This window comes from Solanum stenotomum, chromosome 1 (assembly GCF_019186545.1).
Source record: "Solanum stenotomum isolate F172 chromosome 1, ASM1918654v1, whole genome shotgun sequence".
NCBI classification, from domain to species: domain Eukaryota; kingdom Viridiplantae; phylum Streptophyta; class Magnoliopsida; order Solanales; family Solanaceae; genus Solanum; species Solanum stenotomum.
Window position 1 is genome coordinate 950,596 of NC_064282.1, and position 15,502 is coordinate 966,097.

Below are 15,502 nucleotides of genomic sequence, written 5' to 3' on the forward strand. Positions count from 1 at the left end.
TTCTTTACCTCTAAGTCGAATGGCTTCTTCTAATCATAATAATGGCGTTGGCATATATGGTTAAGATTAAGAGAAAAGGAATATCAGATTCACAAATATGCTTTTCTTGAGTTGAAGAGTTCAAGGAGAGTAAAGGTTTTCTGAGATGGGTTTTGTGAGTACGATTTTGGGTTTTTGTGGATTTGGAGTTGGGGTTTCATGTGGATTGACGATCGGTTACTATCTGTTCATCTATTTCCAGCCCTGTGATGTTAAGGTTTTGCATTCTTCTGTTCTATTTTTCTGTTTTTGTTTCAATTGCTACATTCACTATGGGTCTACGTTCTATTTCATGTGTTTTCGGTTACTATTTGCGTTGTGCCGATCGGAAAATGAGGAAAGAGTTACTTGATTTTGTGGGCTAACAGTTGAAGGAAGAATTTAAGTTAATTCTGCGTTTGTATTCCAGTTAATTGGAAATGGAATGTGGATAGGAAAAACTGCATACAATTTTCCGATGTTATAGGGACTTAGGCTAGTATAGTTGTCTAAGTCAAACCATAGTTGACCTAATTTACTAGAGGCAACACATTTGCCCCCTTTGAACTTCTGGGTTCAATTGTGTGGTTTAGACAAGTACACGATGCGTCATTGCTACTAAATTGGATGTTTCAGTTGTAGCCTGGTGTATGAATAAATTTAAGTGTTGAAAATGTTCACTAATTAATATACTAGGAAGGGAGTATGCAGGGGTTAGTATTGTTTCTGGCTTCTAGGACTTTGATAGTAGAAAAAAGATGTTTAGAAGTTCAAAGTGGGCAATGTTCTAATAACCCTAATTTGGTGTACTGAAAATTTTCATTTCACAAAGACACATATTTTAGGTTTATAAATCTAGAGTTGTAAAATGGACAATCTTAATCGGAAATTTAGAAGACAATACCTACACTCTACTTAAATGTTTTTATAGAGGTCAGGCGTTGTTGTCTTTGTAGGAAATAAAGTAGTACAATTTAGAATTAATAGATCACATGGATATGGACGCAGATGTTATAAGCATTTGTTATACGATTAATAACTAGGAATAGCAGTGTCTAAGTAGAACCATTTGAAAAATTTGTGAGATATATCAAGCGAGAAAAATGTGAACTGACTAAGTATATTTTTACTCTAAAGTTTCCGATTTCTTTTCAGATAATACCTGCATGCTTTACCGGACATCACTAGTTGTGTTTTGTTGGATTGGTCACTGTTTTACTTATATCTTGTTTATTTGTTAGGTATAGGTAACTTACTTGCACAATTTGTTTCAATTAGATTCAGTCAAATATCAGGTGAACCTTGCATCCAACAAGTGCTTGCAAAACTATAACAGCCTAGCAATAGGTTTTTCCAATGTTGTGAAGAAAATAGGTGAAACCTAAAAGTTAGCATGTCAAATAAACCGCACTTATTTATGTTTTTCTCGAGACCTTTTTATTAGATGGGTTGGCCAATACTCACTTGGCTGTTTGATTCATCCACTTGATAATGATATTTTTGGATTTAGTTTCTTAACGAGATGGCACACAATTCAACATGCTATTAGAGCAAGCAAAGGTCTTCGGTTCAAATCTAACCACAACCCTTCATAAAAGAAAGATCCCACGTGTTTGACCCATGAAAGAATCAAACCTTCACATTAGGAGGCTTGCTAAAGACATAATTAAGTAAATGAACAATTGTACTCTTCAATAGTTCAAACTTTTAGATGTGACAATCACACAATTCAATATTATATTAGAGTAGACAAAGATCTAGGGGTCATGTTTCACAATTACATATTTGGATTTTCACCCAGATAAAAAAGAGTCTGAACGTGAGGGGATGCCTTGAACACATTATTATTAGTTTAGTACCAAATCACACATCTTTCGATCATGTGAAAGGTTATATGCTTTCAAAAAAAAAAGTTTAATTTCCATTTTTCAAATTTTGTTTCTTTTTTGACAAATAGGAAGTACATATTTCCAAAATATTTTGTAATTTCAGCATTATGTTTGTAGATAATTTGACTTCTACTTGATAATACTTATCGATGTTTGTAAATGAAACATGAGTTTCACAGAATCATCAAGCATGTTAAGTTGGGAAATTTCTCTGTCAGGTCATTGGTAGCGTAAGACATGAATGAGTAATTTTATACTCCTATCCTTCTTTGTATAAAATCTTTCCATTTTTGAGATTCTTCAATAAAGAGTTTTCTCTCTTTCAAGAGGGTGGAAGAGGAACCCCNCCCCCCCCCCCCCCCCCCAACACACACACACACAACACACAAATACTCGCGATTAAAACGAAAGATGAAAAAGTAGCCAAGAGAGTATCTAAGTGAGGAAGTAAACAGATACTATAACAATAGAAAGAAATAGATGAAACATTTTGCGAAGAAAACATTAACTCTTATTTTCATTTTGTTGAAAGTATATCTCATTAAGCTATACTTAATAAAAGTTATCAAAAGAATCTTAGGGTGGTGCTTTTATACAATCCAATGAACATCCTAAATATCCAACTAGCAAGCTAAAAAGGGAAAAAAGATTTTTCTTAGTCGAGTATCACCTTTCTTGGTAAGTACTTTCTTGTGGAATCATGTCTTTACTTTATGCTTTTTGGACTGTCCAATGGAGAGTGCTACCACGTCAAGATGAATGATCCTAACCTGTGGACGGCTATGGCTCAAAGTATTTGATACCATTTCATTAGTAGTAACACTAATATTATTCTATAAAATTTTCACAAATTGCAGAATATGAATATTTAAACCGGCTTTGTTAAATTTCAATGTGATGCTTAAAAAATTAATTGTAAATGTCATAACTTACCTACCAATCAAATAAATTAAAAAAAGAGGTCACAACTTAGTTGGTTGCATCTGTCTCATTTAAACAATTTCACTTATTCTTCAGTGTTTTTCATTTTTTTCCTGTATCTGTTTACTTACAGCTACTTCTTTTTAGCTGTACCCAATAAGTATTTTGTCCCTTTTGTGGCTGAACAGCTAATGGATTTCTTGTAAATATCAGGACCCTGTTATTCGTCCATTGGTTGAGCGAGATTCTAAAAGCTTGCAGCAGTTGCTGTCTGAAATTCCTCTCTGGGTCAAATGTCCGGATTATGACCGTGTAAGAATATTGAGGCCTTTAACCTGCATTTAAAGTAGCTCATCAGTGAATATATTTTAATTTGCTTCAAATTTTCTGAACATAAGGTGGACTGGCTCAACAAATTTCTTGAGTATATGTGGCCTTACCTGGACAAGGTACTTCCATGCCTGAACAACATTCTGGATTATCTATCTCCTCTATGTATTTGTTAAAGGGAAATAAACTAACTAGTACTCAACTATTTTTAAACAGGCAATTTGCAGGACTGCAAAAGATATTGCAGCACCAATTATTGCTGAACAAATACCAAAGTATAAAATTGATTCTGTTGAATTTGAAACACTAACTTTGGGGTCCTTACCTCCTACTTTCCAGGGTTAGTCGTTTTCTACGTTGATGGACAAAATTTATTTTATCTTTTTTTCCTCTTACGTGGTGCTGAGATTAATAGAAAAATAATACGTAGCATAAGTTATGCTTTGCCTAAAATGACTTAAACTTGTCTTTGGAGAAAATTTTATTAACTGATTATTCTCTCTCTTTGAGTCTGCTGTGTGTCACTTTTTTGTTGATCTATTTATTTGTTGAAATTCATGCTCATATCTAATTTCAAGGGGTTAAGCAGTTGAGTGAGAAGTTATTGTCATTCTACTCAAATTCATCCGATGCTTCTATTTGGCAGGGATGAAGGTTTATGTTACTGAAGAAAAAGAATTGATCATGGAACCATCAATAAAGTGGGCTGGAAATCCTAATGTTACTGTTGCGGTCAAAGCATTCGGATTGAAAGCAACTGTTCAGGTTTTGCATTTTTCCTCATGTTTTACATTTTGATGATATTTTGACCCAACAGAATGCCAACAAAAGCCAAAATTTAATTGCTTGAGTGGATATTTCAGGTTGTGGACTTGCAGGTTTTTGCAGCTCCACGTATTACTCTAAAGCCTCTGGTTCCAAGCTTTCCATGTTTTGCCAATATCTTTGTGTCCCTCATGGAAAAGGTAGGTTATGCATCTGAGACTTTTTTTTAGGAGTAGATATACGTGTGGGGAGAAAAGAAATAAACAAAGGGATTTTTGTGTGTGGGGAGAAAAGAAATAAACAAAGGGATTTTTGTAAAGCAAAGCTATTATGTCTTGTTTCCTTGTGTGATCATGTGGTTATATCGTTGGCATGTTTTCCACTCTCTGATTACTCGAGAACATGTTTGATGGTACAATCATCTATGAAACTATCCCCTTTTTTCTTGTAAAACAAAAAGGAGTTCTTGTTTTACACCAAGAATGTTGGTAAGGAGGAATGATCTTTCTATATTTTTTCATTCAGCTCACTATTATGGATTAGTCTCCTATATGTTTTATTCTAAATAATACAAAAGAGATATTAGTATAATGATACTGTTTTAAGAAATTGTTCTCCAAGCTGTTTTCACTCTCCCAATCTTTTCCATCTCAACATTGCTTTATCGCCTGATCTTGGTAGCTCCCATGGAATGTTAACAAGGAGAATAATAGTGTGCATAACATAGATGAAAAGCTGCAGTGCAACATGAGGTGGTATTTGTCTTCTCCATATTCCTTTACGATCAGCTCCAACTCCAACTCATAATGTTTGACCCCTCTTCCGTGGACTATCCCCCATTAAAATTGTCTGTGTTGCTTACCAAGTGGAAACAGCTACTTTTGCGTTGCCGTGGTGCTTCATAAATTCCTTCACACCTACCTCTTTTCTTTTTCTTTTCTGTTAAACAGTCTCTTTGTGTTAACTTCAATTGAACCGATTTGACCCTGATTGACTTTTCCCATGACCCTCTCTATATCATCTTGGCCATGCCATCTTCTCCTATTGATATATTTGCTGAGAAATTCCTCCGCCTCATCTCACTCCCAATTTCAGTCTTCTATTGGCTTTCTGAAGTCCACTATCCACGCGATCCTTCCGGCATATACCTACCCACATAGTTGGCTAAAATAGCTTCTCAAAAAATAATTTACCACACCATGGTTGCCATTTCCCTTGCCACAAAATGTTGCATGCAGCGATGCTTCCTGGAGCAGAATTGGTTGCTTAGGTTGAAGTTTAGTGTATCAAAATGGCTCCATAAGAATGCAGATGCACGAGAGATGATAGCACATGCCTACAGCCTTCATTGGTGTCCCTACTGCCAAGACTGGGAGAACGGCATGTTTCTGAGTTGAATGTACAGATGTCATTGGTCAGGGGAATAATCGAGGCATTGATTAGAATTAAGATGATTCTAAATATGCTGATAGGGGCAACCTGCTCTAGATATCCTGGATATTGCCCAGCCTCTTTGATCTTGCATTAATATAATATATTTATGGACTCACTTCAATTTATTAAGGCACATTCATTTTATTTTTTTGATAACCGAGAAATCCGTCTGTGACCCGCCCTTTGGACCAATCACAGCCTTCTAAACTCGGTGGATAATGGGCCAGCCCCTCTACCCTTCTCCACTTAAATACCGGGTTTTGCTTTGCATGGTGTGGGGCTTGAACCTGCGACCTAAACCACAAATCCTCCACCTTTTGCCACTTGAGCTAGACCTTGGGGGCATTAAGGCACATTCATTTGTTGACATTCATCTTAGTAGAATCTTATTTTTTGAGAAAGGTAACAGTATATTAATGTCGGCATCAAGGCTGTGCTTAAGCAATATTTACAGTTCGAAAGGCAAAGATGTATGTCCTTGTCCTATCTTACAAGGAGTCTATGATGTCCAGTAAAGATTCTGCATCTTCCGTTTAGCTTTCTTTAAGCCAAAAATGAAACGAAAACATCATCTTTGTACATTCTTATTGGTTTGCAGCCACATGTTGACTTTGGATTGAAGCTTTTGGGGGCTGATCTTATGTCCATCCCTGGCCTGTACAGGTTTGTCCAGGTACTACAGTTTCTAATGTCCATGGTCTTCTATTTCTTTTTGAAACAATTTATGCCTCTCATTTGCTCTATTTTGGAATAAACAGCCTGGATCCTTTCTGAGATCTTTCCTGTATTTTACTGAAGACTGTAAGCATATATGTTGCTTAGCTTCTAAGGTTAAGAATACTTGGAATTTCTTATCAAAACTTTGAGTATAGAGATATGAGTTTAATGACGCAAAGAAACTGCTATAACTGCATGTGCAGGGGATAACACTTCTGTTGTAGACTTGTAGCTTATGGCCAAAAGGCATAATATTAATATCGGGGAACTCTTTTTGCAGGAGACCATTAAAGATCAGGTTGCTAACATGTATCTTTGGCCTAAAACTCTAGAAGTGCAGATATTGGATCCATCCAAGTATGTCTTCTAAACTTCTAGATTTTGTTATCATATTCTTCATCCAAGGTTTTGCTACCACTTTCAGTTAATTGAATAACTTTGTTCTCACTTTACGAACATGTAGAGCAATGAAAAAACCTGTTGGGGTCCTGCATGTGAAGATTCTGAGGGCAATGAATCTGAAAAAGAAAGATCTATTGGGTGCATCTGATCCTTACGTAAAACTTAAGCTCACTGAGTCAAAACTTCCTTCAAAGAAAACCCCTGTAAGGCATAAGAATTTAAATCCAGAGTGGAATGAGGAATTTAATATGGTTGTTAAAGATCCAGAATCGCAAGCATTGGAGCTCTCTGTTTATGATTGGGAGCAGGTAAACTTTCTAGTTCCACGATACACATTCATTTTTTGGTTCCCTCTTTGTGCTATCTCAAACTTCACCCCGTTCTTTATTCAGATTGGCAAGCATGATAAGATGGGCATGAACGTTATTCCACTGAAAGATTTGACTCCTGATGAATCAAAAACGATGACACTGAATCTCCTAAAGAATATGGATGCGAATGATGCTCAAAATGATAAGGACCGTGGTCAGATCATGGTGGAATTAACCTACAAACCATTTAAGGAGGATGAGTTGCCGAAAGATTTTGAAGATAATGATGCAGCACATAAGGTTCCAGAAGGAACGCCACCAGGGGGAGGCGTCCTTATGATTATTGTCCACGAAGCCCAAGATGTTGAAGGAAAGCACCATACTAATCCATATGTCAAGATTCTTTTCAAAGGAGAGGAGAGAAAAACTAAGGTACAAAGTTGCCTATTTTTTCTAGCCTTCATTGGTCGCTCGTTGGCTGGCAATACAAATTGGTTGGATATATATGACTCTTTTCTCACTCATCTTGAACCTTTCAACCTCAGCACCTCTACCCCACAAGTGTTTAGTCTTCTTGCTAGCCTCGGGGTATCCATGTTCTCTACAATTCACTCCCTGCTTTCCAGAGTACTTGATTACTCGACCACTTCCTAAAGAACTGAAATTGATAACCTATCTAAATAGTAATTTTACCCTTATGCTTATCAGGTTATGCCACCTAAACGAGGATAATGATGGCATTTTTAAGAGCCTTGGTTGATTTGAAGCAACTGATAATTTTCACGTGTTAAAAGCACATTTAAGTGTTGAAGCTAATTAAAGAAATACTTTTATGTGTTTGGATAGGAGTGTTGAAATTGATAATAAATACTTAGATGTGTTTGGTAAATAAGACATGCAGAAGGACTAGCAACAGAAACTGCTGCAGGTTCATTTACTTAAAAACTTTGTTTATGTAGGTCTTCTGAATCTGCAGTAGGTATTTAGGTGTGACTTTGACTATGCAAGAATTTTCCTGCATAGGTCTATATTATGTCTAATCTTGCTCACATTTCATTAGACGTGATTTTATCCACCTTGATTACAGCAAGTCAAGAAGAACAGGGATCCAAGATGGGGAGAGGAGTTTACTTTTGTGTTGGAGGAGCCTCCTGTGAATGATAGGCTGCATATGGAAGTTGTCAGCACCTCTACAAGGATTGGCCTATTGCATCCTAAGGTACATACGTTGCATTTTCTGTTGTTTCTATGCCTATAGGCCTAAGGGAGGAATGGTGAGTGGTGCAATTAGTATTTCTCTGGAAACTTGAGATTACCTTTTCGAATATGATGTTGAAGTGTATTGCAGTCAATAGTAACAACACCACATAATTGGGAATTGACATGGCGCATCTTATCTAACTTATTTTTCAAAAGGTGAACCACAATTGTCATTTAGTGTGTTACTCTGTAAGGATGAAATCACATGCATTCTTGCTAGATTAGTTCTTTTATGTTTTCCAAGAAGGATGATGGGATGAAAGGGTGTTTCTTTCCACAAATCTTGGTTTGTGTTGGAGATTGCTTTATCAATGACTTAATTGTTTATATACTTTCTTCTTAACGCAGGAGACATTGGGTTATGTTGATATAAATCTTTCCGATGTTGTTAGTAACAAAAGGATCAATGAAAAGTACCACCTCATTGATTCAAAGAACGGCCGCCTTCAAGTTGAGCTGCAATGGCAAACTGCTTCTTGAGCTAATTGCAACTTCCATGCCTGAAAACTTTTTCTTTTTCTTATGTTTTGGGTTTTCCTGATTCTTCTTTTCATGATGGATGTTTGAGGAGTGAAAACATAAATATTTCTTTTTTCAATTCTTAAGCTGGAATAATCTCTGCAATTGTTTGTACATTAGTACATAACAACCTTGTTTGATTAAAATGTTTCTTTTTTGGTTGTTGCTCATCTGTATTTTGTTTTGAGGCTACAAGGGCTTTGGCATTGAATCTGTTCCCCCATGAAAGACAAAGGCGCAGCTTGAAAGACAGCTTAGGGGTCGTTTGGTGTGAAGTATAATATCAAATAGTCATGGGATTAAATTATAGTACCACTTAATTTGTTGTTTGGTTGGCAAGTCTGGAATAACTTATCCCGGGATTAATAATTAGTATCGGGATAAATTATCCTTCCCCTTGGGTGGTATAGTAATCCCAGGATAACTTATCCCGGGATAAAGTAAGTAAATATCAAAAATGTTTCTTTCAACCCTTTTTATACGCCACTTTTTACATTCATTAAGGGCATTTTTGTAAAAAAATAAATTGTTCTTAAAATTTATTATTTTGAATATAACAAACCAAACATTCAATAAAAAATAATCTTATCATAACTTATTCCATCATATGACAAATGTTTGTGGCGGGTGCGGGTGTGTATTTTCTAATTAGTGTATAATGTATACGCAATGATTATACAGGCTAAGATTTGTAAAAAATTAAGATTATGGTTCTTGTTGTGGGTTCTGTCGGACGGCTGTAAAAAATATCTTTTTAATATAACAACAACAACAACATACCCAGTGAAATCCCAGAAGGTAACGTAGTGATAGTACTATTACTATATTAATAATCTAGTCGATTTGGGTACGTAATGCTCTAACAAAATATGATTGTATTAATCTTTCGAAGTAAGAGTAATAAGAAAATGTTATTAGTAATGCTATTGGAGCACTAAATATCCACTAATAACAGGAAAGTTAACATGTTATTTATGAGTTAAATATGGCAAACAAAAAACTTACAATGATAAATATCTAATGTAATTTCATATAAGTAGGGATAAATATCTAATGAATTTTCATGTAAGTGGGGATGAAGAGGATAAAGTGAAACCGTTTTCAAAAATTAAAAACGTAATCAAACATATTTTTGTAGCCTCCTTTCCTTATCAACAATATATTTATATTTATCTTATTATCTGTACATGAATAAGATGACGAATCAAACTGAGATAACTAGTGACATAATATGGACATAGTTTTGTTCCATTAAAGAAAGAAAAAGAAAAAAAAGGATATTCCAAATGGGCTGACCCGCCTCTTTTAGTTCCAACAGCCAATTGAAGCCTCAAATACAAACTCGGTAGCGTCTCCATTTCTAGTTTTGCTAAAAATCTTATCCTCATTTACGTCCATTGTCGATCGGTTCTCCAATGGCGAAGCCAATCGTCGACACCGAGTACATCAAAGAAATCGAGAAAGCTCGTCGAGACCTCCGCGCTCTCATCTCCAACAAAAACTGTGCTCCGATCATGCTTCGCTTAGCGTAATCTCTCTTTCTTTTACTCTCCACACATATACTATATGTATCGTCTACTGTATGTTTTTATATATAGATTTATTCATTTATGTTTCTGCGCTAGATGGCACGATGCAGGAACGTATGATGCTAAATCAAAGACTGGTGGACCAAATGGTTCTATCAGAAATGAGGAAGAGTTCACTCATGGTGCTAATAATGGCTTGAAAATCGCTCTTGATTTTTGCGGTAACATTTTTCCCCCCTTCAAATCTACTGGATTTTGATTGTTCAGCTTCATTCGCTGTGTTTTCATAGTATTATTATCACTCATGTGTTGTTGATTTAGACTTATCGGGTTGACTAATGTATTAGCTGTATATGTTTGCAATTTCATCTGGCGTTTTGAAATCCGTTGCGTATAGACTGTACCAGTATAATTACTTATTGATTTGTGGAATTTACACTTAAGACTAGCTTAATTATAGATCTCTTAATTCAAAAGAAGTTTAGCAAGGTGAAAAGTTATCAAAACTCAGTGTTGCAAGTAAGACTGTTGATATTTACTTTCTATTATAGCCATAAAATTCAAACTATTAGACTCTGTACTTGGTGGAAACGCTATGAGGGGGGTGACGTTGAATATGCATAAATATTTCACTCGATTAGCTAGAGTTTAAAGGAGAGTTGGACGGTCACCCCACCCCTACAAGCACTGATGGAATCTAGGGGTTGTTATTTCCTCAAGGATAAAGTGATGTGCTTCAGGCAGTCTCGCCAAAACTATCCCTAGTGAAAAGCAGTCAATTGTTTTGATTTTAACTACTTTAAAAGATGAAAAATGTATTCCCATGCCCTTCCTTAAACAGAGTGTCGTGCAGTGTCGCAAACTTGAATGTTAAATTGTGCAAGTGTCCACCAGAAAGCACTATTTGATGTAAACTTCTCTTTAAAATTGTGAATGGCATTATCATTACCTTTTTTAACATGTTACGTTTCTCCTTGCAGAAGCAGTGAAGTCTAAACATCCAAAGATTACGTATGCAGATCTATACCAGGTGACTCCATTGTTCTATTTCTAGAAATATTTTTCTTTGTTTTCATATTGCTTAGAAAGGATGATCAACTTGATCATCTCTTTAAGTGAATGAGTGGCTCATCTGATGAAGATTGAGGCGATACTCCGGTTTAATAGATCAGCATTATAGAGAGGAAATTGTACTTCTTGTAAGTTTAGATTTCAAATGAGATTCGTTGGAAAAGTTTCTTTCTAGACAATTCTCTTCGTTTTACAGAAGCTACTTAATTAGAATAAATGGAATCCTTGCTTAGTTAGGCCATAATCCCTCCATGCTACAAGGACTACAGATCTTGCCTACCCTCAACCTATCCAATATGTGGAGAAAGAATGAACAAAATTGAATGTGAAGCATTCTATTTAACTGTGTTGCTTCCCGTGCTGTTGGCCATGACAATTTACCGAGTGTTTATAGTTGTAACATATAAATGACAGTCTGACACCCAACAGGCGGTGTCTTACTGACATGGCACATGAAAGTCAAAGACAAATTCATATGGACTGATGAAAATGCACCTTTCATTTGTGCAAGCGCTGATTATTTTTTTTGGGTTAGACATGTTGTAGCAATGATATTATCCTGAAAGGGGATCCTAGATCTTTTACTTAATAACTGAGATTTATTATATTCTGTTACATTTCAATTGTTGGTGCTATGTTAATATTAAGATCTGTTAATGCACAGATTAGTTGAGGGGAGCTGACTTCTTATCAAAAATCTGTTCCATGTTTAGCTTGCAGGTGTTGTTGCAGTCGAGGTGACTGGTGGTCCGACTATTGAATTTGTCCCTGGTAGGAAGGTAACAAAGCTTTTACCTTTTGTTACTTCTTTACCAACCACTTAATAGTGAAGTGCTAATGCTTTTATACCTCTGTCTTTTTCCTCAGGATTCCAGTGTTTCTCCAAAGGAAGGGCGGTTACCAGATGCTAAACAAGGTTTCACAAACTGATTTTCTTCTCTGTATATGTTATCATGTGGCCGGCAAAATCTTTTTTCCTCGGTGGGAATATAACACCTACTAATTAGCATGCATATAACTGCTAGTGTTTTCTAGGATATTTGTATTAGTAAATCATGCTGGCTATCCCAAAACCTTCAGATGAGACGACATATTAAAATCCACAACCAAACTTAAGTGGAAGATGAACTAGACAAGGCATGGAGTGCATCCTAAGGGGTAAGGTGTTGAGGAGTGGAAAAATAAAGAATTAGTGTCTTGTTGGGGTTTCTAGTTGAACGGTAGTGTTCTAAACGGGTAAGACAAGTCTATAAAAAAGAATATCAGAAAGGATGACATGGCTTAGTTCGTTATGGATGTTGTGGGTGGTGTGTTTGGTTGGTCCCAGTGTCGAATTGGAATTTAGCTAAACCTGAAATAAGGAACTTTTATTTCTGTTGATCTTATCAGAAAAAAAAAGTTTGAAGGTGGCATTCCTGTCTGACAAGTCCTGTTTTACCTAGTGCTTGTCAGTCTAATACACATACTCCCTTCATTTGACCCTTGTGTGCATAAAATAAACATTTTAATGACTCCTGAAAAATATCTCTCTGACAAGTCCAATATTGAAGGTCTTAATGCATTGCTGTTTGGTTAATTGTTGGGTTGAAGATATGAAGATGTCACAATATCGTACTGCTATGTTGGAAGTGGAGATGTTGAGTATGACCTGGCAAAACAATTCATGATTCCTATGATTAGTCTGCTTTGGCTTAGCCGTCATCACCTTATGATGACTAGTTATTTCAGCTTTCAATGATGTTTCTCATGAAATTTTTGATGTTGAAAAGTAAGTGTTCATATCTAAATAAATCATTATTCGAGCTTAGAGGTTCACCTTTTTGCTCATAGTTTGTAAGAGTCAATTCTTCTGTTTGCAGTGTTTTGTCAACAAGATTCAGTTTTTTAGATCTGTAAATTGTTTGATAAAATAGCTTGTAGAAGGTTGAGCTTCTCTGATTCTTTTGTGATTGATGGTAGGTGTGCCACATCTTAAAGATGTATTTTATAGGATGGGTTTGTCTGACAAAGATATAGTGGCTCTATCAGGGGGTCATACACTGGTAAGTTGCCTTCTCTTCCCATAATTGTAGATTAGTTTTCAATTTTTATGTTCTTCTCCTCTTGTACTAAGAACCACAAGTAACATGTTGTAGTGCTGAAATCCAAACACACATGACAAACACACATGACAATTAGATCATTTGATATGTCTGCAGGGAAGGGCACATCCAGAGAGATCAGGCTTTGATGGTCCATGGACAAAGGAGCCACTGAAATTTGACAATTCATATTTTGTGTAAGAAATATGGGCATATAAGCTAGTTGTTGGATACTTATGGCCTTTTTCTTTGAATGGACTCCAAAGTCTTTTTCTGTCTGAGGAAGGGCAGTAATAAAGTATATCTTCTAGGTTGGTCACTAATTATTATTGATTTTTTGAATCCAGGGAGCTGCTTAAGGGAGAAAGCGAGGGATTACTGAAACTTCCCACAGACATTGCTTTATTGGATGATCCTGAGTTCAGACATTATGTTGAGCTGTATGCTAAGGTAGAAGTTAGTTAAAGGATGAACAAAATTTTGGTTATTTCAAGTTCAAGTTATGCCAACTTAGAGTTTGCTAACAGTTCATGATTAGATTAACGCAAGATGAAACAGGATGTTTTTCTAGTTTTTAATCTTGTGAGTCTAGTTGCAATTTGTAGAGGGGAGTACTTGAGAGAAAATTCATTTAAACATATATGAGTCATTAGTCTTTGTTCCACGAGGTTGTGGTAAGGTCTGCGTAGGACCCCACCTAGTGGGATTTCTGTTGTTGTAGTTGTTGTTATAGAAACTGTGTGCTGATTTTAATTTCCTGCATTCTTGCTTTGGGTGCTGTTCCAATAATGGTGACTACTCTTCTGTATTTTTATGAGAATGATTAGGACTTCACAGTAGTGGTTTTAACTTGGGAGGAAGATTCTAGGAACTCCAAGCGCATTAGCTTTGGCATAGATTGGAAAGAAATGAAAGAATTGGCACAAATTTCAGAAATGTATGTTAAGAATCAAAGTATTCTTTATTTTTACGTATCACCATTTATGGCTAAGGAAGCGAAGTACATTTGAAATTCTCTCCTATGGTGATGAGAACAAAGTAGCATGGTATAGGGATCCAACATTGTTTATATGTTTTGGGTAGTTTAGAATAGAGAGAAAGTTCATTGAAATTCTATGGTATGTGTGTTGGAAAGAAGCAATAGAACTAAAGGACATATGTGGGATACAAAAGGTGGACGGCCTTGTTAATGACAGTTGGAAATGGATGTTTTGCGAGACATGGTAAATCGAAGGATGTTGCAATAGGAACCAAAGGACATATGTGGAATACAAAAGGTCTGCAAGCCTATCAATGACAGTTGGAATTGGAACTTCTGCAAGACATGGGAAGTTGGAGGATCTTGTTCTTAGGTTATCTGTTAATTTTCAAGTTTGTCTTGACAGGTTGTATTGTGTGGGAAATAGTACGGATAGAATAGGATTGACAGCTTAATTGAGACTGGATTTTGTGTCCTACTTTTTCAATCTCAAAGGGACCTTCGACATTAAGTATGACCTAGATAACATAATTCTCAAAAAAAAGTATGACCTAGATGACATTTGTTCTATACATTTCAAGGAATTTTTTGTGTGTCAGAATTATTGGCTGGACATTTTGCAAATATATTGTGTAATGGCTAATTGGGCCATTTGTTGTATCTGTCAGGCAAGTCTCTGAATCACTGTGATCATACATACATTTCCTTGAAATCCTTTTTTCACATGCTGTTTGCTTGATATTACCAATGCTGTTTGCTCAGTACTAGCCATATATATTAGCTTGTTGGTATGAAAACTTTAGCAATTAATGTCATATTTATTAAATTTTGCAGGATGAAGATGCCTTCTTTAGGGATTACGCCATATCACACAAGAAACTATCTGAGCTAGGGTTTACCCCAAGTTCTGGCTCCAAGGCTATGGTGAGGGATGGCACTATTTTAGCACAGAGTGCTGTAGGTGTTGTTGTGGCTGCTGCAGTGGTGGCACTGAGTTATTGGTATGAAGTGCGGAAAAGGATGAAGTAAATTGCAGCACGACTGATTGCATTCTTAGCTACATATTCACAATCTCGTACCCGTTATTGATAAAGCGTACCTGTTATGGTTTTAGTACTCTTCCCTCAAATAAAAACATGTAATGTCGACTAAATGGATTAATACAAAAATATAGCAAGGAATTGGTTGTACCCGTGTTTATATTTGATACCCATACTTTTGGAAGGGTTTTGATTTCTCTCTGCGTTGGCAATCGTATCTGATGATTTTTGAGTTA

The 15,502-nt window shown here is 36.0% G+C and overlaps 2 protein-coding genes across 3 annotated transcripts; both read left to right on the forward strand.

Annotated features, from left to right (window-relative positions):
- On the forward strand, positions 1 to 8,697 carry LOC125866645 (synaptotagmin-1-like). 2 transcript variants are annotated; one of them, XM_049546957.1, is made up of 12 exons: positions 1 to 256; positions 3,042 to 3,140; positions 3,227 to 3,277; positions 3,375 to 3,498; positions 3,805 to 3,923; positions 4,022 to 4,123; positions 5,956 to 6,030; positions 6,355 to 6,431; positions 6,538 to 6,784; positions 6,869 to 7,219; positions 7,875 to 8,006; positions 8,396 to 8,697. In XM_049546957.1, exons 1-12 carry the CDS (start codon positions 146 to 148, stop codon positions 8,525 to 8,527), a joined length of 1,620 nt encoding a protein of 539 aa, XP_049402914.1. In that variant the 5' UTR covers positions 1 to 145; the 3' UTR covers positions 8,528 to 8,697. The 2 variants fall into 2 exon arrangements, with proteins under 2 accessions (XP_049402914.1, XP_049402906.1); XM_049546949.1 differs by having other exon boundaries at positions 6,538 to 7,219.
- Positions 8,698 to 9,852: 1,155 nt separating this feature from the next.
- On the forward strand, positions 9,853 to 15,502 carry LOC125867429 (L-ascorbate peroxidase 3). Its single transcript, XM_049547933.1, has 9 exons — positions 9,853 to 10,094; positions 10,192 to 10,316; positions 11,076 to 11,125; positions 11,880 to 11,945; positions 12,034 to 12,082; positions 13,126 to 13,208; positions 13,365 to 13,444; positions 13,595 to 13,697; positions 15,061 to 15,502. Exons 1-9 carry the CDS (start codon positions 9,982 to 9,984, stop codon positions 15,253 to 15,255), a joined length of 864 nt encoding a protein of 287 aa, XP_049403890.1. The 5' UTR covers positions 9,853 to 9,981; the 3' UTR covers positions 15,256 to 15,502.